The sequence below is a fragment of the Porites lutea genome, chromosome 2 (genome assembly GCF_958299795.1).
Source record: "Porites lutea chromosome 2, jaPorLute2.1, whole genome shotgun sequence".
Taxonomy (NCBI): domain Eukaryota; kingdom Metazoa; phylum Cnidaria; class Anthozoa; order Scleractinia; family Poritidae; genus Porites; species Porites lutea.
In genome coordinates, this window is record NC_133202.1 from 7,324,182 (window position 1) to 7,351,109 (window position 26,928).

General features: G+C 39.9%; 3 protein-coding genes across 3 annotated transcripts; 1 reads left to right on the forward strand and 2 right to left on the reverse strand.

Moving 5' to 3' along the window:
- Positions 1-3,458: 3,458 nt before the first annotated feature.
- LOC140927578 (isoaspartyl peptidase/L-asparaginase-like) lies at positions 3,459-9,143 on the reverse strand. The gene is made up of 4 exons (XM_073377254.1): positions 8,999-9,143; positions 5,855-6,002; positions 4,684-5,028; positions 3,459-4,255 (listed from the first exon to the last, which is right to left on the reverse strand). Exons 1-4 carry the CDS (start codon positions 9,137-9,139, stop codon positions 3,888-3,890), a joined length of 1,002 nt encoding a protein of 333 aa, XP_073233355.1. The 5' UTR covers positions 9,140-9,143; the 3' UTR covers positions 3,459-3,887.
- An 11-nt stretch (positions 9,144-9,154) lies between these two features.
- Positions 9,155-16,076, forward strand: LOC140927579 (inositol monophosphatase 1-like). Its single transcript, XM_073377255.1, has 8 exons — positions 9,155-9,283; positions 9,552-9,685; positions 9,861-9,965; positions 11,673-11,718; positions 12,627-12,735; positions 13,819-13,933; positions 14,601-14,752; positions 15,818-16,076. Exons 1-8 carry the CDS (start codon positions 9,197-9,199, stop codon positions 15,922-15,924), a joined length of 855 nt encoding a protein of 284 aa, XP_073233356.1. The 5' UTR covers positions 9,155-9,196; the 3' UTR covers positions 15,925-16,076.
- A 1,434-nt stretch (positions 16,077-17,510) lies between these two features.
- On the reverse strand, positions 17,511-26,797 carry LOC140927577 (ER degradation-enhancing alpha-mannosidase-like protein 2). The gene is made up of 12 exons (XM_073377253.1): positions 26,531-26,797; positions 24,941-25,051; positions 24,422-24,461; positions 23,283-23,388; positions 22,977-23,102; positions 21,600-21,737; positions 21,271-21,344; positions 20,845-20,986; positions 20,304-20,428; positions 19,882-20,026; positions 19,189-19,310; positions 17,511-18,182 (listed from the first exon to the last, which is right to left on the reverse strand). Exons 1-12 carry the CDS (start codon positions 26,620-26,622, stop codon positions 17,718-17,720), a joined length of 1,686 nt encoding a protein of 561 aa, XP_073233354.1. The 5' UTR covers positions 26,623-26,797; the 3' UTR covers positions 17,511-17,717.
- Between the last annotated feature and the right edge of the window lie 131 nt (positions 26,798-26,928).

Genomic DNA, 26,928 nt, shown 5'->3' on the forward strand with positions numbered 1-26,928 from the left:
ACACGCACGCGTAAGAGATGAATAAATTCAATTTTTGTCATCATTGCTTCCTCTGAATTGAGGCAAGACCTTGTGGAGAACCTCTTTGACAATAACTCTAAATGTCAGGGCCGTGAATGTGATTCTGCTTATGTTAAACACCGCAGTAAGAGTGTTTTTGACAAATCCAGTGACAAAGAGATGTCGGAGACGTCGTTAGCCTGCGTCGCAGACCCTCTAAACCTTCTGTATAGAGCGTCTGCGAATTAGTGCACAATATCGTGTTCAATTCGAATCCCGCAGAGTCGCAAGGAGTAGGCGTTTTTGATTGGCTAGTTTCTTACGCAGTTTGTGATTGGTCCGATTTGAAATTAAGTGTTGACGCGCCAAACACGTCTCAGCTCGAGACAAGAGAGAATTTGAGAGAATTTGAGCTCGTGATACATGAAGTGTGAACGTTACCTTAGACAGATGTTTTCCTCGCTTTCTCTCTTTAGTGAAGATTTTGCAGAGCATGGGGTATATTTGAGGAAATTTAACTGAGCAAATCATATTTTTGTCGCTCGATGTCTCATTTTTAGAGCATTGAAGCTGGTCTGTTCTAAGCATATTTAGTGATAAGGTCCTGTGGTTTATGTTTCTGTAGATGTTTCCTGTCAGGATTTTATCGCAAATGCAATTTACAATTAAATGGTATTCCTTTTCCTCCCTTTAAGCCTTAAGCTTTTTATTGCTGCTAAATAACCTTATATTTGTTAGTTTCTTTGGTTTTCTCAGAAATGCCTGGGACCTGAATAGCTTCATTTGGGTAGTTTTTTTGCTCGTGAATATCATATTTCCTGATTTGTTTTTACGCTAGCCAACGTCGGCGAGATTGGCTCAGATTGCAGAATACGCCGCAGGCTGCAGCGATCGGAAGACGCTGGAAAACAAGTCAGCAAATTTACAAACACGCAAAATTTCGAAAATAAGCCCCGGGGCTTATTTTTTTTCAAAGGCCCTTTTTGAGGGGCTTATTTTTGAAGGGACTTATATTCGGTGGGGCTTATGTACGGAGGGAAGTTTGCTTTTCAAAATCGATTGGGCTAGCTTATAGTCCGAAGGAAATTTACCGTTTTTGCTTTGTTTTACTTTGTATTTGAGGGTAATTTTCCGAGTACAAGCCCTCGGGGGGCTTATATTTGGAGGGGCGATTTCAGGGAGGATTTTTTGTGCTACGAGTTTGGGGGGCTTATATTCGGAGGGGCTTATACATGGAGTGGCTTATTTTCGGAATTTTACGGTATGTGACAAAATAAATTCCCCACCGGCCCCGGGAAGAACTTTGATAACAAAATCCTTACCGTGGGAGCATATTCCCAGGGAGATATCCATGTGGAGTTTATTGAGCCATAAACTAGCCTGCGAGCAAGCTCTCGATCTCCGGAGTCCGAGGTGCTCTGGCGGCTAGCCATAAACAGGTTCAAAATCCAACTGAATACGATCGTATTACGAAAACCCTCTTAAGTATGCAAAAAAGCCTTTAAAAATTCTCTGTTTGCTTCACTAGTCAGTTCCAATACCAGGCAAAGTCAATTCGGTTTGCAGACATGAAGTGTGAGGAATTAATCCTTATTCATAAAAGAATTACAATATTTATCAATAGGCGTTCAGGTCTTTAGCCAAATCGTCATGTCAGTTATCAATTTAAAATTGAATCTTAACGAATTGGCTAGATTTCAAACTGTTTATGGCATAGCATTCCTCGATCAGTGCCAACAGGGAAGACGAATTTTAAAACAAGTTCATAGCAATCTTCTATTATTACCTAACCCATATCAGAGAGGAAGTACTAGAAACGAGAAAAAAAAACTTATAATACAGTTGTAAATGACTAAAGCTTCAAACGTTTTGACAGAACTAGGATAACTAATAAAAAATTTAGCAATCGACTAACGTCATACTCAATGGTGAGTTCTATATCATTGAAGTTAGCTCTATAGTGCATATTTCACACCTAAGATAGCTTGATATTTTCTGATCTTTCAGTTAATAACGAACCCACCCAAAACTGTTTACGTAGCTCCCTTATCCCGGCATTTCTATTTGACGCGGAATTTTTATATGTGGTAAAAGATCGCGAAACTCTGCCAAAGCGTAAGATGAAAACTATATACTAACATAACAGTTTTTCAAGGCGGCTCAAACTGCTTACGATATTTCCAGTCAAATCCCATCACCGAGGATACGATCGATTTTGGGTGTGCTCTAGAATTTAACTACAGATATGTAATCGTTTTACACTACATCTCTTATACACAAGACACATGGATTGAAAAACTCACCAGTATGGGATTTGAGTGAATTTGATGGGACCACTTGCTCCGCGATAAAAGTTATTTGAACCTTTTTTTTTAAGGGAACTTGAATGGGGAAATGTAAATTAATTAAAATATATACAACAACTGAATAAACATTGTTTAAGTTTGCATGACAATTATATGCATATTGCTGCTGAAAATATTGGTACGGTTACTATATTCTGCTATTTTCCGAATAACACAGGACGATATTTCCCGTATTCTAGATTTTTTAACGGCACGATAAGCAACGATTGAAGTTTTTGTAAAGGTGTGACAGCCCAAGTCCTCAAAAATCGCATTTTTACCACTTAATCATTAGACTGCAAGCAAATACAGCTTGTAAAAGCCAAATTCTTTGTCTGCTAAATTTCCCTAAGGTCATGTTCACACCTAGTCTGCTACATAGCCGTTTTTAGTGTCGCCACGCAACGCTCCTCCCTAGTGGGGAGGAGCGTTGCGTGACGACACTAAAAACGGCTGTGTAGCAGACTAGTTCACACCAAACTGGATGGCTTTTGCGCCGCCACGAGAGTCATACCGGGTGGGGCTTCCGTGGACACTCAAGAACGGTGATTTCGGCGCGATTTCTGTGACGGAGCGAAACTGCGCCTCGCCGGTCTCGAAGTAGCGTGACATATCGGACAGGTTATGTGCCATACTTTGGTGCAGTTTGAACACCATTCGGACCTTCGCGGAAGTAAATAAGTAGGAGCGAGAACTGGAACCCACTGAGACGGAAGTAAATATTCCGGAGGACTGGAATTTAGTGCACCAAACCCTCCCAGACAATTCCCAGACAACCACGCCGGCCGGCAAGCGTACGTGTGCCGCCCCAGGCCGATACCAGATAGCTTCTCTTGTTGCCACGAAAACCTATCTATAGCCGAAGGAAACTTCCTAATTAAGGAGAAGCAGGTGTAAATTTTGCAACTTCAGTACAACTTCAAACGTTATATGACTCAAAATACGCACAATGAATACTATTTTCTATTAACCTTTTGAGTAGTTGTGTAAGTTAAATATATTCTTTGATCATTATCTCTTTACTTTATTTTTTGGACTTTTTTAATGTTCTGTTTCGTGTACATTATCACTCATTCGTCTCTCGCGATCATTTTTATATTTTTTGACTCGAACCTTTGAAAAGGGCCATTGCGGCACTTTCTTCAACGTGTGTCATCATAACGTGTCACAGAAACTTAACGTCCCTGTGATTGAACATTTTCTGTCACAAGGAGCTACAAGGCAGCCTAAACATCAAGGCAAGATAAGATTCATTGCCCTTCATCGCAAAGTTTTCAGACAAGCTATGTTAACCCAAAGACATTCGAAGACCTGAAAGATTACATCCAAAGTTACCTCCCATGGACCTGATAAGAGTCTCCAAGTAGACTGCACTATTTTGGAGAAAAAACGTTCACAGGATCGCCCAATCTTAGGAACTTTAATAGCATAACATCATCTGTGATTGTTAGATTGCCAAACAGTCGCTTCTTCCCCTCAAAAGTGGTCTAAGTAAAAACCAAGCTTTCATGATGTTGATGCTAAACTCCATGGTCTCTAAAGTTACTCCTTGAAGACTTCTTCGATTTCTTTCCCAGGATCAATGCCATATTTTAAGAGACCATTCTTCATTGACGCCCACACCATATGCTTTGTGTTGAACGCCAAACCGATCTCACCAAACTTGTCCAAGCATATAACACCGCCATAACCACCAGTCAGTTCAGACATTTTACTGATGGTTCTTGCGCAAGCCTCAGTGGGCGAGTCACCCTTTTCAATGAAGTTCACAACCCCTCTGGATAGAACGACCTTAAGTAACGATTCACCGTGCCCAGTACATGAAGCACCTGCCCACTGATTAGCATATAATCCTGACCCCACCAGGGGTGAGTCTCCAACCCTACCACACATCTTGTGAGGTGTACCCCCTTTAAAGAAGTAGAAAATAAAACATCACCAGGGGTACAAGAAGAGATACCTGTGGTAATTGCTTTGCATCCTTTCTTTGCACTGTAAGTTTATGTGAATATTGTAGCCTGCATGCAGAGGTTTTATATTTCTTTTGCTTGCAACAAAGGAAATAGGTGACATCTGCCCACAGGCTGATATGACTGAAGCATGCAAAGTATAATTTGTGTTAGCATTCTCATGAATTTGGGAACATGCATCTACTTGACTTGTACTTATACTTCATTCAACAAGTGGGTGGAGTCTGACGTTTATCTGGATTTCATCCTGGACACCACACTTATCAAAGCTGGAATTCTCCCATGTAATCAAGAAGATGCAAAATTTGCATTGTTTTTCCTTTTCTTTTAGACATATTGGAATTTTTAAGCAAATGTTTGAGTGTTACCTGTTGAAGAGGTCGCAGCAATGTGTCCATTGATATCTATGGCAACTGCTCCCACTGTGTCATGTCCCTCAAGGTTGGTGTCCCTGTTCTCCTGCGTGACATGAGTGGCCACACTTCCATGGTTCACATGCTTGTTATGATTTTCATGTCTCAACTTTTCTTTCATGTACATTTGATATGAAAGATCACTTATTAACACACTTGGATCCTCCACAATGGGAAAACCTATGTTTCTTGCAAACTTAAGGGCACCATCTCCAGCCAGCATACAATGTGATGTCTCTGTCATAACTTTACGTGCTAAGGACACAGGATTTGAGATACTTTGAACACAGACTACTGCTCCTACAGACAACAACAGAGAGAATGATGTACTTTGTAGGATTAAATACCGACAACCTCCCCTATTGCAAGACTTACTTTTAGCTTTCACCTACCCCTCAGGAAATTCCCATCTACCTTCCTTCCTTCTTGAAGAGTCAGGGATGTACCAAAATGTTAATTTATTATCATCCTGTGGCAGGTTTTTCAAAGCTGAGTTAAGATAACACAGGGTTAGTGCAAAATTGAATTCAGATATGAAAGCAAAAAAACCCAATTCAGTTTGATTTTTTTTGTCTACAATTTGATGATTGGATGCTCAAAAGAGAATTTAGAAAAACTTATCAGAGAAAATGCTTTTGAACTATTAAAGGAAAAGAAACCAGGAAAAAAATTTAACCCCAGCTTAGAACTTTGTGCTAACCCTAGCCTAGTTCTTGGTCTTCAAAATTCAAAGTTATTTAATAACTGGACCAGGATCTCAACTCCTAAAATACCCCCTCCCCTCTCAAAAAAAAATTAAATAAAATAATAAAATACCCCATTAAACCTCTTGCCCCTTAAGCAAAACAACAATACATTAGCTGAATGGCATAGGCTTTTGGAATTTAGTTGCAAATTAAGAGTGTGTCTGACTGGGAAGGGTCAGTGATGGGGCAAACTTCAAAGTGAGGCAGTACAAAATAGATTTTGGTTCGTGACAGAGGGAAAGAACCTTTAAAAATTATGCAAGGGCAGCTTAAGTGTAGTGGAAACAGAAAATGTAAAAGAATAGTTTGATAACAAAAGCAGTTAGGACAGAGCCCATTGGACGCAATGAATAAAATTAATAAACATGATATTTACTTACCAGTGTTTAAGGTTTGACCATCCATGATTGCGGCATCAAGTTCTACAGTTCCTTTTTCTGTTAGATAAGCCCCACAACCTGCATTTAATACCCCACAGAGTTCCATTTTTCTTGTAGCTATTTCCACGGCATCGAGTGAGCTTCCTCCCTTTAATATTTTAATAAATAATAAATAACTTCTCTTATTTCTAGTGGGTGGCAGGGGAGACTTCCATATTCATGGCACAAAGATGTTTGTCAGTTCACCTAGCGGTAATTTTGCAGATTTGGTCTCACTTTGAATGTTCAAGACAAAAGCCAATATGGGTCCCTGTAAATGCACTGTCTTAATTTAAAATATGAATAATTGCAAGACCAGAACGTGGTCAGAGTGTTTTCCCAACTTCTTTACAGCGATAAAATACATCCGTTGGCCCTTTTGAGTCCATTTTTACATACAAAAATGACTGATTTCTCTTCCCTTTCAAATACTTCAACTATTGAAATCCCTTTCATATATCTGAAGCCTGAAAAAAGGTACCCCTTCCAAGTGGAGAGTCCCTGTATAGCTCATTATAGGGAGTATGAGCCTGGGACCTCTTTTCATGCAACTTAGCTTGCCCTACGACCTGTGATCTACTTCTACAAGACTACAGTATGCCATAGCTCATTAATTAGTCAATATCCAAGGAAGGAGGGAGAGTAAAACAGATTATCTAAAAACTTGGTCTAGGAGTGTTGGGGGACTGGGGTGCATTATTTTAAAAATTATTATTGCCATGGCATGGGGCAGGGTACAATTTTCAAATGAAATTATTATTATTATTATAATTTCTTTTTTTTTGGGGGGGGGGGGGGCGGGTAAGGTCTTGGTACATAACATTTTTCTGAAAACCCCTGCCGCCTCTGGGATGTAATAAACGATCCCTCCCTTAAAATCGCTCAATATGTTGGAGTTTTTGTCAAATTAATTGTTTAGGGAAATTAAAAGGATGTCCAGATTTTCTTGCGATTTCTTTTCATATATTCTGTTGCTACTTCTTAGATCAGGTTGCTTTCACGTCAGGTTTCAGTTCATGGGAAAGAATAGAGTAGGCAAAACGTGGACCCTCCTTTCTGGACCCCCCTTTTGAACCCCTTTTTGGACCCCCTTCTGGACCCCTTTCTGGGCACCTTTTTTTTTGAAATAAAGAATAAATAAATAATGAATAAATTAATATATTAAAAACATGAGCAAACAAATAATAAAGTCCCCTACCATCACTCCGTCATGCACATTTTACCACGAAGCTCGAAAGGAAACCGGATAAAGCACAGGTAACCCAGGCTCTGTGATAGTACCACAGTACGGTTCTAGTAACTTCACAGTATTTGTAAGGGGTAAAAATATGATACTAAAATTTGTAGGAAATACTAAACATAAGTCAATGAAACTTACCCTGCAGTTAGTTGTTGTTGTCCTTAATGCTCCAACGAAGTTTTGTGATAATTTGTTCAAATTCACTTTATATACAATTTATTATAATATATAAGGTAGGAGACACAGGATACCATCTTCGCCACCATGCTCTCATTTAACTTCAACCAACGGGGTGACATAGCCTGAGTGTCGTGCAATCTGCGACACTCGGGCTATGTGACCCCATTGGTATCGGGCAGTGGTAAAACCAAGATGGCAGAAGAAAATGGCAGGGGTTTGTTGTTCACATGGCTGTAATAGGCGCGAGCAGTCGTCTTGTTTAGCAGCACGCAAAGTTTTGCAGATACTGGCAATATATTATACCTGCCAACTTTTTCTGAGATATAAGTGTGAGATTTTTATCCTGGGAGTGCTGGGATTTTTGAAGACGACAGGATCATTTCCGAAGATTCCCAAAGAAGTCTGAAGTCTTCTGAAGATGTCTGAAGTCTGCCGAATGCGAAGCTATCGAGAAAATGCTTATCCACAAGGACCGACTTTAGTTGATAACATCAGCGCTATAGTTCAATCGCAAGGAAGGTATTGTCATTTATTCATTTTACACATGGTTTTCGTTCCTTACATGGGTCTGAGTTAGCATATTTTTGGAAATGTGTCAAGCAAGACGGCAACAACTCACATTTTTCAATCAGGCGTGAGAAATTGTCCCGCAAACGTGAACCGGCGTGAGAACGAAGTTTTCAACACACAGGCATGAGACTCACGCCTAAGGCGTGAGAGTTGGCAGGTATAAATCCCAGGGGCCCCACTCACATATTTTAATGACGGGGGGGTCCGACAGAGGTTCATATTTTATACCCAAAAAAATCCCAACTTCAGAATTTGTCTACCCCAAAAAATCCCTCAGTGTTTTTGCATCAGCAAATTTTATTATATATCTTCTGGAAAGCTAAAACATGCCAACTTCAACTTTGGTTTTGGTCAAAAACAAAACTATAAATTGCGCTTATGTTATTGTTGATTTGAGCTGATGAAAAATACAATACCCCAAAAAATCCCTGTGTTGTTTTCGCGACCCAAAAAAATCCCGGCGTCTTTCATAGACCCAAAAAAATCCCTTTTGGCCAAAATGTCAGACCCAAAAAAATCCTTCGGACCCCCCCGTCATTAAAATATGTGAGTGGGGCCTCTGGGGTATAAATTATATATCCATTTGTCAGCCTTTATAGTACAAGCATAGAAATTTTATTTGTATCTTGGAAGCACTTTATCCAGTTACCTTTTGAGCTTCATGGTAAAATGTGCAAGACGGAGTGATGGTAGGGGACTTTATTATTTGTTTGCTTGCGTTTTTAAATATATATATTTATTTATGTTTTATTTATTTTTTAATTAAAAAAAAGAGGGGTCCAGAAAGGGGTCCAGAAGGGGGTCCAAAAGGGGTCCAAAAGGGGGGTGCAGATGGGAGGGTCCACGTTTTGTCTATGCCCTGTTTGGTAAAACATACAAAAAAAATTTATGGGCTCTCACAAATATTTAATAAGTATAGAGCGTTTTCACTCACGTGGCCATCATCTATGCAAATTTATTGGAACAAAGGAATATTTTTGCATAATAAAAGAGTCCAACTCCCACAGGATTGGTTTGGGACACCAACATGGCCGCCGTTTCATTGTTTTGTGACACCAATATGGCCGCCGTGAAGTCATTATTCTCTGGTGAGCTGTATTAAAACTACTGCGTACCTCTAACAACACGTTATATCCCGCTTTAACCGCTTCTTTCACCGCAGATAGGGATGATATTCTTCTCGCCGATGAAATTGTTCCTGCCCCTCCATGAACAATGACGCAGGGTTTAAACGAAGGTTTTCTTTGGGCGGTCATTTCGACCTTTTTCTTTGGCCTAGAGGATCTGGGTACGAGAACAGATTGTTTTTCAAGATGGCGGAGGATCTTGTTCAAGTCGACGATCAGGAAATTCAACGCTGTTTTGACACTGCCGTGCGCATAGCACGTAACGCAGGAGAGGTAATTACATCATTGAAGGTATTAGGTAAATATGGACGGACGAGTTCCAAAGTTTGTTGGGAACTTGAAAATTTGGCGCCGACGACTTCGACAAGTTTTTTTTGCCGGTTAATTTGTCGAGTGCTTGTCACGTGTAGCCTGAGTTTCAGGATGCGACCCAAAGATATGTCTGAAATTCAGGCTATTTAACGTGAAGTTGCCAAGTTTAAATCGAATTGACAACAGCGAAAACAAACTGTCAAATTCAACGCCAATGTACTATCATTAGGTTGTGCGGGTAGCTTTTCACAAGGAAAAGAACATTGACACAAAGTCTTGCGGAACAGATCTAGTAACAGAAACAGATAAACAAGTTGAGGAGTTAATCATTGGATCCCTAAAGAAGGAATTTCCTTCTCACAGGTAAATTATCTTTTAAGAAAATGACTTAAAAGTCATGACATCTTTATATTTTTCTTGTTTTCCTTATGTTTTTTTTTTATTTTTACCCATTTCTTCCCTCTTCCGTCCCCTGGTTGTCAATAAGTGTGCCAGTTTTATTGTAACAGGTGATTATCCTATTTATTTATGTTCGCAGTTTCATTGGTGAGGAGTCAGTAAGTGCTGGTGGAAGCTGTAATCTCACAAACAATCCGACATGGATAATTGATCCCATTGATGGTACAACCAACTTTGTTCACAGGTAAGTACTGCAGCGGAATTACATTACAAGACATTTGTACTTGTTTGTTTATGCACTAGTCAGTGGAAAGCCCCGCACCCCCATACCCGGGGAATAGCGGGGCATTAGACCAGGCGTCCCAACTAAATGAAGCAAATTCCCAGCTATGCGGGGCAATTTCTTATGTCAAAACCTCATTTTTAAACTCCGCCCCCGGGGCAATACTTGAAAAATCACAAGTCTCTGAATATTTCTGTAAAACCACAGCAGCAGTGCTGCTGAGTTTGTAATAATCCTTGAATTTCATAATGACACTCTCAGTTTCACAAATGTCCACTGCCCACCTGCTGTCCTTATATTGAAATAAAACCTTTGAAAAACAAAAATTTCATTGCCACTTAAAACACAAGGTTAAAGCCTTCAATAAGCTTTAAGATCAAAATCGATTAATGACTAGCAAATATAAGCTTATATTCATATACACATGTGGCCATACCTATTAATTTTGTATTTGCTTTATTACTAAACATTCACACCAGATGAATGACTGAGGTCTACACAATGGAGCGCCTAAAAGCTAAAATATACTGTATTATTCCATTAAGACAGTTACACCGTCTGAATAAATATACTGAAGTGATGTTTATAACTAAAAGATGTGACACAACACAAGACTTAAAAGTAAATTGACACGCTGAGCACATTATAGAAACATATTTCAATGAAAAAACAAATACAGTTATTTAAAACGACAAATAAAATACGCCCATTGGCTCGGTTTGCACAGTTGCTACGGAAATGAAACAAGTGCCAAAAGACAAAAGGTCAACGCTCTAAATAAATCGCTAATCAAGCATGACGAGGGCATAAACAATACCCAACTTTGTCTAATTTCACTACAAGACATGATAATATTGAGAGATTGAACACAGAATTTAATCGATGGCCCATTACAGGCATGAAAAGAATGGATTTTAAATCATACATACCCTTCTTTTTGGCAGCTGCCATTTTGAGATCATACGCTTTCCCAGTGTTCTTTGCAGGCCTATTCAAAATTGCTTCAAAAGCGAAATCCCCACCAAAGCCCCGCTAACGGTGCCTGGTCGCTGTTATTTGTGTCTAATGTTGTCGAACACCCCGCACACTGGGGCAAAGATGACCACTAAAAACTGCTAAAATCCCCTGCTAATGTCCCGCATTCCCCCGGTATGGGTGTGCGGGGCTTTCCACTGACTAGTGCATTACTTTTCATTGATCAGTGATAATTTTTGGCTAGGGGCAAATGATGAAAGTTTACATTTTCCTTTTAAAAGCACAAAACGAGTGGGGAATTTTACCAGCCGTTCGATTCGTCCTTTGTGTGTGAATATGTCTCAAAAGTGCAAATTTTGTTTTATCACAGAAGTAAGCGAGGATTCTAAAAGCAGTTTGTCTCAGTCCACAGCGCATACTACACGATTCTAAAAACAGAAAGCCGTCTGTTTGATGAATTTTGAGAGATCAGTCAAGCGACAAGCTCATTATATTTCTTGACTTGACTCTCAATTCTCAAAACGCGAGAATTGATTCTCAAGACTCAAGAATTGATTCTTGAAAGTTCCAAGAATCAATATGCAAGTGACTGTCAACTTACTTTTGAGTGGTACTCTACAATGGAAGAATTGGGCTTTTCCTATGTTTTGACTGGAATGCTCCTAAATACTCCTTAAAAATTGTTCATCTTAGATTTCCTTATGTGGCGGTGTGTATTGGCTTGGCAATCAACAAAAAGGTGAAAATTTAGTCTATTTTAAACCCATATTTTGTTAGCTGTTTAGAAAGACTGCCCATCCCTAAATAAATAATCATAAGAAGCTAGATAACCTTTGTGCAATTAAGCTGTGTAATAAATTAACTGATCAGAAAGTGTTTCTAAAAAGAAACTGGACAGGTATAACAATCCCTCTGCTCTATTCTAGGTTTCACAGGTGGGGTGGGCAGACATCAATAGAATAATAGTTTTTGTTTTTTCTCCACATCCTTTCTTGGTACCCAGAGTAGTTTTGCTCTCAACATAATCTAAGATAACAGCTTCAAGGTTAATGGTGACTCAACAAAAATTCTTTTTAGCACATGTGATGGAGGAATTATTAATTTTTTACAGTGTACTGCTTTTGCTACTAGTAATTCAGCAAATTTAGATTACTCTTATACCTTAAACAGTTAGAGTGATTTTACTTGAACCGTGAAACAGATATTAACAAATAGTGCAAAATAGGGAGAGGTAAACAAAAGAAGACAATAGAATTAGTGCATAATAGTGCGTGGTATTCCTCTACCTATTTCACGGTTCAAGTAAAATCACTGTAACTTGGAGACGTATGCATGGGTGGTAATACGAGGAATTCTTTGGTGGGAATGTGTTATCCAAATCCTGATGATCCTAGATTTCAGACCAATACATGTCATTTTCCATCTTTGTTTTTAGACCTTGCTTTTAAAATCCATACCAATTTTCAGAGCTGACTTCTGAAAGTTGTACTTCATCTACCAACCCATTGCCTTGGTTGACAAGCTGAACATGCATGAATAAATTTTGGTAACTCATTCATAGTCCCCTAATTGTGCAAAAAAGTGACAAATGGCCTGCATAAAAAGTAAGACTAATTTTCTCTTCTCATGTTTGTCATTTTTAACTAGGTAGTAATTGGGGTCATATACAGTTGTATTAGAGATGAGCTATACACTGCCAGGAGAGGCTCTGGAGCATTTCGTAATGGAAAGCAAATTCACTGTTCTGGTCTTACAGGTAGCCGTCAAAAGAACAAAACCAGGTCTATTAGAATACAGAAGACCCTAGATAGCAAGACCAGAACTGGAGGTGGGGGGAAGGGTCACTCAAGGGAAGTTAAGGTACACTTGTGCAACTGAGGTCTTCAATCCCTGAGCATGTTTAAGATAAAAATTTTTGACCGCTCATCGCCAACCTTCAACCTCTTCTAGTCCAAAAAGACACCCTGTTCAAGTCACTAGATATTGAAATACCATGTTTAAGACTCAAGACCCCTGAAGATCATAACCTGCTTAGCATAGTTTGGGGCCAGGCACCGCAGTTGTGGAAAAAGGTGAAAAAAAAAATTGGTGAGCGAAACAAGCCGAGTAGCAGTCTCGGGAGAGGAAAGGGTCTTGCCAATTTTTTTAGGCTGTTTCACTCCATTTTTTGCCATTTTCCCGCACAGTGGAGCCTTGTCCCAGGCTATGTTTAGCAGCACATATCCATCTAGGCCAAGTAAGGAAGTGTGCCCCATTTCCAGGACCTGAACCTTGTTGCAGTGACCTGTGGTTTGTAAAAACAAGGTTGTGATAGGGGTCTCTTTGTATGGATTTGGGAATCGTGGTTGAGGTTATTATCTAAGGTTTGTCTTTTATTGTAATGGCTCTATTGCAAATCTCATCTTTCAAGTTTTTCTTGCAAAAAGGGAGGGGGTTTTTAATCTTAGTCATTTTCTAAGGGACATAGCAGATTCAGAGTCACGTTTACAGCAAATGTTAATGTCAGATTCAAGTTGAGAAATTCTCACAACAGAAAATGAACAAATAAAAACAGCTTGATTTATGAAACAGTTCCTTTGGAGAAAACTGGCATAAATCTTCTGATTTCTGTGTACAGTAGTTAAAACGGAACAGAAATCAACAAGAACAGGGAGTAATTGGCCACGTGGTACAAATTTGCATTTGTTTTCCATAAACGTGGCTCTAAATATCTCTAAAATCTTCACATGGTCTGCATGAGGGGGAATCTTATTAATCTTAGCAATATTATTCTACTGAAGGACAATGTGCAAAGTTTATGTTATCACCTAACATCCACCTTTATTACTCTCTTTGACAGATATAAGCAAAGCTCTTGTCATCACCGAGTTGGGTGCTTCTAGGGAACTTGCAAACATGGAAGTTGTGAATAAGAATTTTAGGACTGTAGCAGAGCCACCAATTCGAGTTCATGGGTAAGAAACTGAGCTGTAGTGTTCATCAAAGGTGCAAACCCTCTCAGATCTGAAATCGTGAAATTTTCTCAGTCATTGACCCAGTCTGTGAACCAGGTTCCTTGGTGGGGAAAACGCTAAATAATGGGGGTAACAGTTGGAGATTGGGGAGGAGAAAAGTGACAGCTCCTTCCCCACAGTTCTCCTGCCAACTGACTTGCCTCTTTCTTCCCATTTGCCCTGTCATTCGCCTTTTTTTCTTTTCCATTAAGGAGCCAGGTGCCGGGCTTGACTTCTGGTTTTTTTGAATTTTAACGACTAGCCTGTGTACAGAAGCCCCCTTCCCCCAAAAGATTTTTTAAGGGGAGGGAGAGTCTGTACAAAGGTTAGTAACTAGACTGCAAAACAGTTTGGTTTTTTATCAAAATCGGTTTAGCGTAGTGTAAGAGTAGCGTAAGAGTCTCACGCGCGCAAAGCGCGCAAGCCTCACACGTCCAGCGTGTCCCTCTTTCCAGTCTTGTTCTGCATTTTCAGCCTCGCTCCAGACCTTTTAATAGTTTGACTGTTCATGCGTACCTGAATACACAAAAATACGGACTGTTTTGCGGTCTAGTTAGTAACAAGAAGTTTCCTTGCTATTTGCATAAAGTGATTGTAGTTATTTTTTGCTTTCTCTTATTCTGTGTAGCATCAGAATGTTAGGATCAGCTGCACTTAATTTGTGCTCCATAGCCGAGGGTAGTGCTGACCTGTATTATGAGTTTGGAATTCATGTTTGGGATATCGCTGCTGCTGGTTTAATAGTTGAAGAAGCTGGAGGAGTTCTTTTAGATCCTTCTGGTATGTAAAGCCCCATTTTACACAGCCAGGCGACATACCGTGCACATATTATGCTTTCAACATTTCGATTCGTTGTAGTCTTTGTAGCAGTCGTCTCTGTTTGCTTTTAGCCAAGCAGTATATACCCTGGGTGCCAGATACTTTTCTAGCGCGGTTTGCCTTACGGTTTCCGGTTTCTGCTCGTGGCTTCAGACTACGGCCGAAGATGTGTCGGCCTTCGGCCGACACCGAAAATTCCTGCCGCACGCGTGAGAAAAACCTCTGGTACCCAGGGTAAGCAGTATAAGACTGAGCGAAAGACGCGTGAGGGCTAAAAGGTGCCAAGTCCTTGTGCGTCTTTCGCGCTTCTCCCGCTTGGCTTAAAGAAACGGAAACGACTGGTACGAATCTACATTTTAGCTCCGTTGTTTCGAACTTCCAATTTTGATGCCATTAGTTAGTGACTTTACTTGCGCAAAAGTAGGCTCTTCCCCTCTTTCCTCCATCACGCCCTACCCCCTCTTTTTTCGCCCTGCCGCCAAGGCGCCCCGGAGAGCTTACTCGCAAGCTAGCGCAAAAGTTATCAAAAAACCTCTCTTTTGGACCATGGGTCTTTCTATTATCCATGTTTACATCAGGTACGCCCCTAGAGAACTCCTAAGGTAACGGCTGTATAAAGTTTAGAAAATCTCAATTAAAATAGCCACGAAATCACAGCAAAGACTTTAAGGCTCAATGTTTTTGGCTACGGTCGGTTACCGGTTGTTTCGATGCAAAGCCGTTTCGATAAAAGTTAATCCCATCGAGGAGTAAATAGTTTCACGTACTTGGTTTAAAGAACGAAGAATATTCACCCAAAATGTTTTTCCTGTTCAACTGCAAACTTTTCTTGAAGTGATCGAAATTTTTGTGCAGTTTTACTGCTTGAGTTCTCGTATCGAAACGACCGGTTTCCCTACCTTCACAGGGCACCAGACGAATTTTCGATGTGCAAAAAGGCCGCCTTCAAAGTCTCATCTTGTTTTAAATGGAGGGCTACATTTCAATAGATGACGTAATGCAATACATGGCTGTTTTTCTTTTTAGGAGGACCAATAGATTTGATGGCTCGTCGTGTGTTAGCCGCTGGGAGTCAGGAGATTGCTGAGAAGGCTTCTAAGCATTTGGAATGCATTGATTTACCAAGAGACTGACAACAAAAATTACATTGACGATGTTAGTGTAATAGCAATAGGGACGCTAATAAAAACGTCGCTAAAAAAATAGAATTCGTGGCTTTTCAAACTTTTTCTCGATTTTTCCAAGTTGCCCAGTTACGACAAAGTAGGGAAACTATGTCTGAGAGAGAGGGGGGGGGGGGGGAGGGGAGGGACGCATCCGAGTTCTGACAGATAGTCAAATTCATCGCCTTGCAGTTCCTCTCGTTGAGTACACTTAAAATTTGGTCAATTCACGTGGCAGTTTTATAGAGACAACAGAGAAATGTACAAAAAATAGTGATGCACGTGCAGAGTTGTTGTTTTGCTTACTTCGGCTATGTTAACATGATACCGAATAGCGTTGGCGCCGCCACGAGAATCATACAGGATACGGCTTCTTTTCACACACAAGAATGGTTGTTGTGGCGGGAATTCTGTGACGGAGCGAAGCTGCGCTGCGCCGATCTCGAAAGTGGAGCGCCACAGCGTCACATATAGTCTCCCTCGCAGCCGTTTTTAGTATCGTCACGCAACGCTCCTCCCCACAGGCGCGTTGCGTGACGATACTAAAAACGGCTGCGAGGGAGACTACGTCACATATCGCTCCGTTACAGAAATCGCGCCTAAATCGCCGTTCCTATGCGTGAACAGAAGCCCAATCTGGTTTGATTTTTTTGCCGGCACAAGAGCTATCCAGTCTGGAGTGTACATAGTCTGCTACACAGCCGTTTTTAGAGTCGTCACGCAACGCTCCTCCCCACAAACTTTCAGCAGCCGTTTGTGGGGAGGAGCGTTGCGTGACGACACTAAAAACGGCTGTGTAGCAGACTAGAGTGTACACGGCCTAAACTTAATGTATTTGAAACGTTTCTATTGTCGTCGTTGTTTTAGCTTCGTAAGGTCCCTATGGACCTTGTCACGGTTTTCGACGCCATCTTGACGAGTAGGCAAACGCGTGAGAAATTACAGTGTTTATATGGGAATCTGATGTCGAATAATTTCCGTGAAATGCCTGTTCTGAAAAAAATATGACCTGTAAACTAAAGCTACACAGCAAAGGATTATACCAACAAATTTTGGGGGCCGTTACAGTGCTTAAATTTCTACAGACCCTTTGTTTAGATTTTCCATATATTTGTCTGCAATTTTCCGCGGGAAAGTTTTACAGGGAAATGTATAGAAAATTTTAAAAAGTGGTTCTAGCGCATGTAATTGTACATAACGACCTCGTATTTTTTCATTAGAATCGTTAGGAGTGAAGCTTTAGTTTACAATTCATATTTTTTTCAGAACAGCCGTTTTACGGAAGTTATTCGATATTACATTCTCGTACAGACAGTACAATTTCTCACGCGGTTGCCCACTCGTCAAAAATAGGGAGTTAACGTTGCCTTTATTAGTTTTTACCCAGTTATCACAAACAGTGCCACTGGTTATGGAAAATCTATTTTAACTTTATTGTATACTGGAAAATATATAATTTTAGGACATAAACAGGAACGACGACTGATTGATTAAACTATAGCTCATCAATGTATTTATCAAACCGCAATATATTGATATATTTTTTGCTAAATAAATATGAATTTGAATTGCAGTTCGATTTTCATAGTTGATCTAATTGTCTAACTATTTAGCGTTCTTTAAATCTTAAAAGGACGAACGTAACATTTAAAAGAATGCATGTTCCATTACTCTTACTATTTAATTACTTCCATAAATTTTAGAAAATTGCTTTTCTTTTCCCCTATTTAATAATAAATAGTACTATTAAAATATAAACATATTTATGGATCTATAATTTGTTCTTCAAGATCTCCAGAGAATTCTTTTGATCCTTCGAAAAACGCCCCTAACACTGACAATTTCTTATGAAAAGGCCTCGCTTTACAAGTATAAGCCCCGGTAAAAGTTTTTGCGTCCGTATCACTGTTTTCAGTGAGCGGTTCTTTAGTCCTTACGTTAAACAAATGTCTAAATTTTAACTCCTCTGGCACATGCGTGAGCCGTGAAGATGGGCAACAATGAACCGCCCCAACGTCTATAGGATGAGCTTCTGTATTGAATACATAACCCGCAGAGCCGGTTGTACAAGAAAGTGATAAAGACGAAGTCGTTTGATGATGCTCTGACTCATTTCTTTGGTGAATGAAATTATGTTCATCAAACAGAAGATACAAATACTTGGTCGTCTCTGCTAAGAAAAAGGACTCCATTCTATCTTCTTTTTCGTGTGTTTTCACATCTTTTATCTGCAAATAAGGATAGTTTAAGAGCGACTAAATTCATGTGGCCAGCAATGATGCATATATATTGGAAAAAGAGAAGGCGTTTACAGATGAAAAGAGTTCAACTCCCTTCGGACTTTTTTGGGACCCAGCATGGCGGACGTGACGTCACGTGAAGGGGTTTGTATAGCGATTTGAAGGAATCTCTTTACAGTGGGTCCGTTAGGAACCCCTAGTTCCCAGGCACTCTTAGGATTTTCAGCGGTAATCGAGGCCGAGGCGCAAGGAGTCCAAAGGAGTCCTGGCCTTCCCATTTGCCTTTGCGCTTTCCCATGATCTTCCTTGCGCTGCGACCTCCGCCAAGAAGCGCCTTAAGCGCCTGGGTACGAGGCAGGGGGTCGGAGGTATCAGCTGAGTTACAGCTGAGTACAGTGACAGTTGTTAGTGGAAGGGGCAGAACATTTAAAGTTTCATAATGCTTATTGTCTTAAAATCATTAAACAAAGACTGCAGCTGCGTGGGTTTAGGTTGAGATTTGCTGATCATTCCCTATAACGGACCCCTAAACTTACAGACTTTTTTTTTTCACTTTTATTGTTGAAAGAGTTGGCACATCTCGCTCTGAGTAGTTACTGCTCTAGCATCCAGTAGCTCAAACGATGGTCTAATCACTAACCGCCAATCAGGCGGTTCTTCTTCCTTTTCCCTTTTGGAATCCCTTTGCCTGTCCGCCAACTTTCGTGTTCCTTCGGAAAAAGAGGAACCCCTGACCGCAGGTCACTACATCACCAACTTCAAGTTTAGCAGTAACGAAACTCATTGCTTTACCCATCGGGCAGTAATCTATACACCTTTAGAACAACTGGCAGTCTCGGTTTTTGGGTTGTCACGCAACAATTGTTTCCCCAAATAAAAGCATTGCTTGACAACAAAATGGCTGCAATGGAGACTTAACAACCCGGATCACGCGGAGCGTGGAAGGGAAAAGGGCTTTCACAAAGACAATTACAATTTTCATGGTCGTACTCACTGTAGCATATCCACAAGGTGTTCTAGCGCTACTTTCTATGGAATGCAACATATCTCTTCCTACTTCAAGGAAATAAGGATCCTTAGTTGCACGGTACAAGTACATGGCGCTTTCAATCAACTCTACAGTAAGTAAAGACAACAAATTAAATCAATAATGTCAGAACACCCACACTGAGAAAAAAAAAGTTTGCTCTAGTAGTAATAATTGAGGAGCAAGACCCAGGGTACCCTAAGGAACAATGAGATGGATGCTGGTCAAACTTTTAAGGTGCAAAATTTGTGGATTGGTATAACTTAGGGTGCTTAAAACTAGAAAAAACACCAAGCTGCCATGATAGCCTTTGGGAGCCGTTCAAGATATTGAGCCAAAAGAAGTGTTTGCTAATACTGGGTACCTCTTAGAAATTAAGGGTTAAAATGAATTTGAGCCACGCCCACAAAACGAGTTCTGGTACCTTTTAGGGTACTCGGACCCCCTGGGGCAAAAGTAGTGCAGTGAACTTGGCTTGGTTTAGCCTTGGTGTTCGGGAGGAGGGGGTGAGAAAACAATATCAGTACATAATCAAGGGAAAAGGTTTACTTAAGAGAGCTGGTTAAATGATCACCAAAGGGAAAATCGTTTTATCAAATCTAGAGAAATTGTTTGTGGGCACTGGGGCTCAAAGGGTTATATTAGTATTGTTCATCTCACCTGGCCTTAAAGGGTAGCCTGCCCTACCAGAGTATGGCTCTCCAGAGGCAATTTGGTAAAATTCAGGGATGAAACCAAAATGCCGCCAGACACTGTGGTACTTCTGAAGAGTGCGTGATGCTGGGCCAATGTCTCCCCATAAAGTCTACATTCGAGGAAACAAGCATATGATGAACTAAAAGATAAAGAAAACCTTTCACCCAATAGCAAATTGTGTGACATTTTTCAAATTACCATTCATCACTTTGACCCTCTTGGATTTCTTGACTTTATGTTATTTTTCAAAGGTTATTTTGAGATTCTGTTCAATCTAGAAACCAGACAGTTTACTGGTACGAAAATTTCGTGGCCTGGGCCCCTTTTAAATTGAATACTTCATAGAAAGAGGAAATTACAGAATAGCACATTCTAGAATCTTTTACCTGAAGTCCTGGCCAATAGGCATCAAGGGACTGAAATATTGGCATAGTGACTTGGCCTTTCTCCATGTGGGCCCAAACATACCAGTCACTAATCTTCAAGTACTGTTCAACCTTGCCATAAAATTCTGGTCAGGAAATGAAAGGAAAAAAATAAATAAATAAAATAAAATGACAAATTTTGAAGTAATATTTCAGGAAGTGCAGTCGCTCAGTGGTTAGTACTTAATGGACGCTGTATAAAGAGGTCTATGTTTGGGCGCTGCCAAAGTCATTGTGTTGTGCTATTGGGCATGACATTTTACTCTCACAGTCTCACCCCACCCAAGTGTATCACGCCCAAGGGATTTAAATATTCCTGGTTGCTACATGCTTCAGGAATCCAGTTAAGCTTTGGCCTAATGAGCCACTTGACTTCAATGCAGACTTAACCATTGTTACCCTTGATCACATATTCCACTGAGGATTGTTTAATTTAACCGCAGTACTGTTTCTAATAACCCAACCTCGTGATTTAAACCCAGGATGCTCAGAGTAATAATACCTTTAAACATGTCAACCAGTTTTGGCAAACCAAACAGAATGCCTCCTTTGAGAAGATACTCAAAGTAAGAATCTACACCAGCTCCAATTCCTGCATCCTGTGCTGTCCATTTGCCGCTAAGCACATCAATATGGTTACCCACCTTAAGTAACAAAATATCATTTTAATGTAAAGAAGATCATCGCAGTTGAAGGTGCCACTCACAGTTGCAAAAAGAAGTCCTGAAAAATATTCAGGCATAGTGAACCCTGACTTTGTCTTGAGATGTAGGTGCAGCACTCTAACCAAATGAGCTAGCAAGCCAAAACTGGGAGCTGGTCATAAACTTGGTTTTTACTCACAAACATTGCACTGAAGGTGCAGTAGCCAAATATAGGTCTGGTATGTATGCAGGTTTCTGAAGTATGAAAAGAGCTTTGTTCTTACCAGTCCAAGTTTTGATCTACTCTTCCACAATCCTTCCAGAGCACCAAAAGCAGCATTAATGAACCTTTTATCACCTACAGCCGTAATGGGACAATAATATTACTTTGTGAGGATAATTTTTTATGCACAGATCTTTCATTTGGCTATTTTTTCCCAACTGCAAAAATGTAAAATTAAAGACCCGCCACATTAAGTACCAATAAGGTCCACGACAAAGACTAAAGGGACTGGGTAGTGTTGAAGGGCTCCATGCAACAATACCCCTCCAAAAAGAAAATGAGTCGGCCAGGGGACATAGAGTCCTTCAGTTATTCAGGAATTTGAAGTACCTGTAAGGGCACTGATTGTTCCAAACTCTATGATAAAGGTGCCACACCCAGCAGTACATGTGATTGAAGTCTCTGATGGTGGGACTCCATAACGCAGGTTCACAGTGCCATAAGGCATGCCAGTTGGAGTGTTAAATGCTATAGACAGTACAACGGCAATAATGTAAGTATAAAATACACACCCAAAATGGAGTAAGGTTAGAGTCTTTTTTAATTTTAGCCCTCAGGGCCAAGTTCCTCGAAAGATGGTTAAGTTTAACCCAGGATTACGCCAAATTTTAAGCAAGGTTTTCTTGTCTAAGAACATGTAACTCGAGCTTACAAAAGAATAAATTCTGTTGTGCCTTTACTTGGAAAAAAAGAGATGACAACACAAAATGTTAGTCTAAGGAATGCATTGTAGGGTAAATACAAAAAGTGGAACAAAATCTTAATCGTGGATTAGTGCTAATCAGTCTTCCAGGAACCAGGCCCAGGTAACTAACAAGATGCCCAACTGTTGAGAGTCTAACTGATCACCTGACTCTCTCAAAATGATTCCAATTTCCAGCAGTAGGCATTTCCTACGTACATCACCATACTCCTCTACAAAAGAACACATACTGAGGCCTGACCTTTTAGATAAAAAATCTCCCTTGAATTCCTTATACAAAGCAGAATCCATCCCCTAAGGGAAACACTAACACATTTGAAAATGAAGAAATGATCGTCGCAGTGAATGCAATTTATGCAATTGCGTAAAGATGCCTGAAAAAAATTCAGGACTTCAACAGGTTTCGAACCCGTGACCTTGCAATTACCGGTGCGATGCTCTACCAACTGAGCTATGAAGCCACTGGCATTGGGAGCAGGTCAATAAATTGTGGGTTGACGCACCAGTAATCGCGAGGTCACGAGTTCAAACCCTGTTGAAGTCCTGAATTTTTTTCAGGCTTCTTTACGCAATTGCATAAATTGCATTCACTGCGACGATCATTTCCTCATTTTCATTTCATTTCCGTAGTTCATATATGATTTATTTCATATATCATTAACACTAACACACCTCAAAAATGCTCTGGCCAAGCAAGCACCCACTTCCCCATCACGGGTAAATTCATTCAGATGACCGCCCCCCCGGAAAGGAGAAGAATAGTGGTGAAGTTGTAAGATCCTGAAGGTGTCAAGAAACAAGGCAATCTACACCTTTAATTTCTCATTAAGGTGCACACCTGAAGACCCCTTAGAGCAAACAATTCACCAACTAATCCCTTATATTGAAGGATCATCTTGTTGTGAGAGGACATATTGTGATAACAAGGTTCTTAGTGTACGAGATAAAAATCATAGGCAACTTGAAGTTTTTACTTAACTTAACTTTACACAGAGTTGACTAACCTGGGAGAAGTCTTTCTGCGGCATCCACAGCTAGCCTTAAGAGGGGTCCCTGGCATGGCCAACCTTCTTCCACCTTCACTCCTGCCCTTTGGGCAAGTAAGTGAGCTGATAACAGGCCACCAACAACTGAAAAAATAAAATACATGAAACAAATAAAAAAGGGGGTCACATTTACATTTTACACGTAATGGGAACAAACATGCACGAAACAATAAAAATTCTTACACAATGGCTGGCGACAAGGAAACACTTGATTTCATCCTCATTTCAAATTTTCTTACAATCTCAGCATGCAGATTTTCTTACCTCTAATATTCGTCTCAAACACTGACACATTTATGTCCATGTCGAAATTTAGGGTTTCACTTAACAGCTTTGAAACCCTTTGAAATTCAGATGCATTTCCAAGAATCTGAAAGAAGGAAATACATCATTGATAAGACTCAAAAGTTAGAAGTGAAGCAAAAATCTTAAAATAACTCTGAACATGAAGAGACCAGAGAAGTTTCTTATGGTTTTCATGGTTACTGCTGAATAAAATTTATTTCTTTGCATTTGGCCATCACTTTACCTACTAATTATTATTGGGCATACTGTGATTGTCAGAAGAAGAAGGCTTAGATTGGAGTTGAGAGGTGAGGCTACTTGGATATTTTAATTAAAATAACAATAAAATATTTTTATATAAAGACAGACAATATCATCACAGTTAAATATGCAGCGTAATGGAGTTCTGAAAAGAAAGCCTGAAAAAATTCAGGCTGCCGGGATTCAAACCCTAACCTCTGCGATACTGGTGCAGAGCTCTAACCAATTTTCAAGCTAGCAAGCCAACTGGGAGCTGGTCATGAAATTGGTTCATAATATACCCAGGAAAGATTATTGTGATGATCCTCTTTGCATTTATTTTTCATCCTGCAGTTCAAATATATGAAATTCATATATTTATTGTTTCAAGAAAATAATAATAAATATTACACAAGATCAAAACATTATGTGTGACTGCATGAGTCCACAAAGAAAACAACAACACAACCCTGATGACAGCAATTTAGTTTATTGGAAAAACCAAACCAAGGAAGGCCAATGCAAGGCAGTAAGAGCAGGTAAAGATCTGTCAGAGATTTTCCTCTACAACTAAACTCCAAGTGACCCAATGTATCGAGACTAGTGCTAATTACCAGGAAAACACACGACACTGTTCACAACAACAGAAACTGTGACTGGTAAACGGCTACTTTAGAACATTGAGATTACTCAGCCATGAAGCAAAGAAGACAAATTTGAGGCGTGATCGTAAATTCAAATACAGGTGGCATTTGAATAAAAAGAATAAACATTTTTTATTGAAATCTTAGCTATATGCTGCCAAGGCAACCTTAAATTGCCACACATGAAATAATAATAAATTAAAATATTACTGGCATGTCCCCACCAATGCTTACCAGTAAGGTGTCCAGGGCATCTATCAAGGTCAAGGAATAACTAAAGAGCATAAAAAAGATGTTTTATTCATTTTAAGTCAAGAAAATTGGGCCAAATGAGTAAAGGGGCGGTTGGAAATCTCCATACCTTGTACCAAAGGATATAGTTACAGGGGTACACGACCAAGACCAGTAAAAGAGCATTTTAATTACCTGTTATACAAACAGTATTTTTGGGACCTCAAGAAACACAGTTTTGACCCCTTTTATTTTCTCTACACATACCAACACTGACAAATTATATCAATATTTGTGGCACTTAACGCGCCTTATCGCTGAACCCTGATGGCGTCAGATGAATCCAAATCTCAGAATGAGTACTGCAGGGGCTCATGTTTTGTAATAATAATATTCTAATGTGGTTAACATCACAAAAATCGAGGCAGTGAAAACCTGTTGTAATCCTCTCCTTTCCCTTGATTTGGTGGTATTGAGTTTTTAGCCGACTAGTGCATTTATAAGGTTGACCAAACTTCTTACCTTCCCCAAGTGTCGTGACCACTGCAAGAAAGCGGCTTTAATTCATCATAAGGGTAGGCATATTGGAGATAACTATCATAGCCATGATAAAACATAGCTTTTGTCTTCTGTCTAAATAAAATGAAAAACAACACTCTTAGTATTGGTTAGTAGGGAACCTAGGGGATTGGGTCCAAGAAAAAGCATTTTTAACGCCAGTCCTACCTCTTAGTGAAATTTCGTCCCCCTCTTCTACTCAAAGATATGAATTGGCAACTGCTGGTTGTGGTTTAATGTTATCCTAAGTTTATAATTTATGTCAGTATATGCTAGGACTGTGCTTTACAAGAGCGTGGTAGCCCCTGCTGCCTAATACGTTTGCTTTTGCATGACTATTGGCCCAATAAGGTGGAAGCTAAATACCAAGGTCAGAGGTATTTAAAATTTTCAATTTTTGCACAGGTGTCTAAAGGTCTCGTAACTTGAACCAGGCAAGGCTGTGCTCTAACGGCACCTGGTTGCCTGAGGCAAATAACATTTAGCTTCAGGTGAGTGAAAAAATTCCTGGTCGCCCGGCCTGGCACTCTCGCCACATTGATTCACTTTTTGAAATTCATTTTCAACTTCAGTATTACTGGTAAAAAGCACAGTTTTCCTTTGTTTGACCCAGACATCTTTATGAAAATTACATGAGTCTGCTGAAATCTTTACTTCTCCCTCTTTGAAACCTGAACAATTCGGCAGTATCGCTCACGTTTCTCGTTTTAAATCTGAATGGCATTAAAACTTTAATGGGTTTCATAGGACAGCATGACGGTTTTTGTCACACCCAAAAGCTAGAATTACTGAGTTCTGTGCTCAGCAAGCAGTAAAATGAGTGTGCGTACAAAACATTTCTTCATCAGATGTACTCGGGTGACCAACTTTGAGGTCAGGGTACCTTAGCTAAAATGCTTGGGAGCGCAAGGGCTACCTGAAATTTTCCTAAGAGCACAGCCTTGAACCCTCACCCTAAACTATTTACCCACTTACACCTGTAGACAAATGCAAATTAATCCCATCTAAAAATTCCAGGTTGCTTAGGTAGTAGGTTGCTTATGAGGTGCTGGCTGCACCATGCAGATTCAACCTTACATCCCTCTCTGGTAATTCCATACAAATGACCCAAATCTTGTGTGATGCTTCTTTGCACTAGGGGGGAATGGTTGCTCAGGAGTGAACAAAAAATTATTTTCACCTCCCAGCTGAACAATTACGGCGCAAAGAGCACAGTACACCTGAGTGGTATATACTTATGCTTTATTGTTCTTGTTAAGGCTGCTTGTAGCTGGGTATTTACCTCAAACTCAACATACATTATTGTATTTTCTTGTATAAAGCAAAACAGCTGTTCCCCTTTGTGGAACTAAGATACATTCTCGATCCATTTTTCCCGCAACGAATGTCTATTAAGAGGTTTTAAAAAACGTCAAAAAGCGACAATGTAATTTTTAGTTAGTAGTTCATAATTGTTCAAATATTATTTTTACCCATTAGGAGACTTTTTAAATAGAACTTGATCAAACAGGAGGCGCGCTAATGGAGTGATCAGTAGATTTATTTCATACGTACCTGTATTTTTCGATTTCATCCTCTGTCATGGAATTTCCAAAAATAATAGAAAGTGACAGAAAATAGGCAGAAAGAACGATATCTCCACGCATTTTTAACACGTACGTGTAATTCCGAGACGTAAGTCCCTTGCGTGATATTTATGATGAAATATTAATTTACGTCAAGAGCTTGTAAGAGACGGTGAGGTCGGGCAAAAAAATTATCTTGATAACAGGGGTGGCTTAAAACAGTCCCTTTTCCGAATCCTGTTTTTAAAACGTGCAAAATCATACTGTAATCAGGTACAGAAACATGAGAACAACAGATAAAACATCGATAAAATAGGATTGGGTAACTGCAGATCAATGTTAATCGCGGGCGCATATGACTTCCTTTCACCTATAATAGCCAGCGGT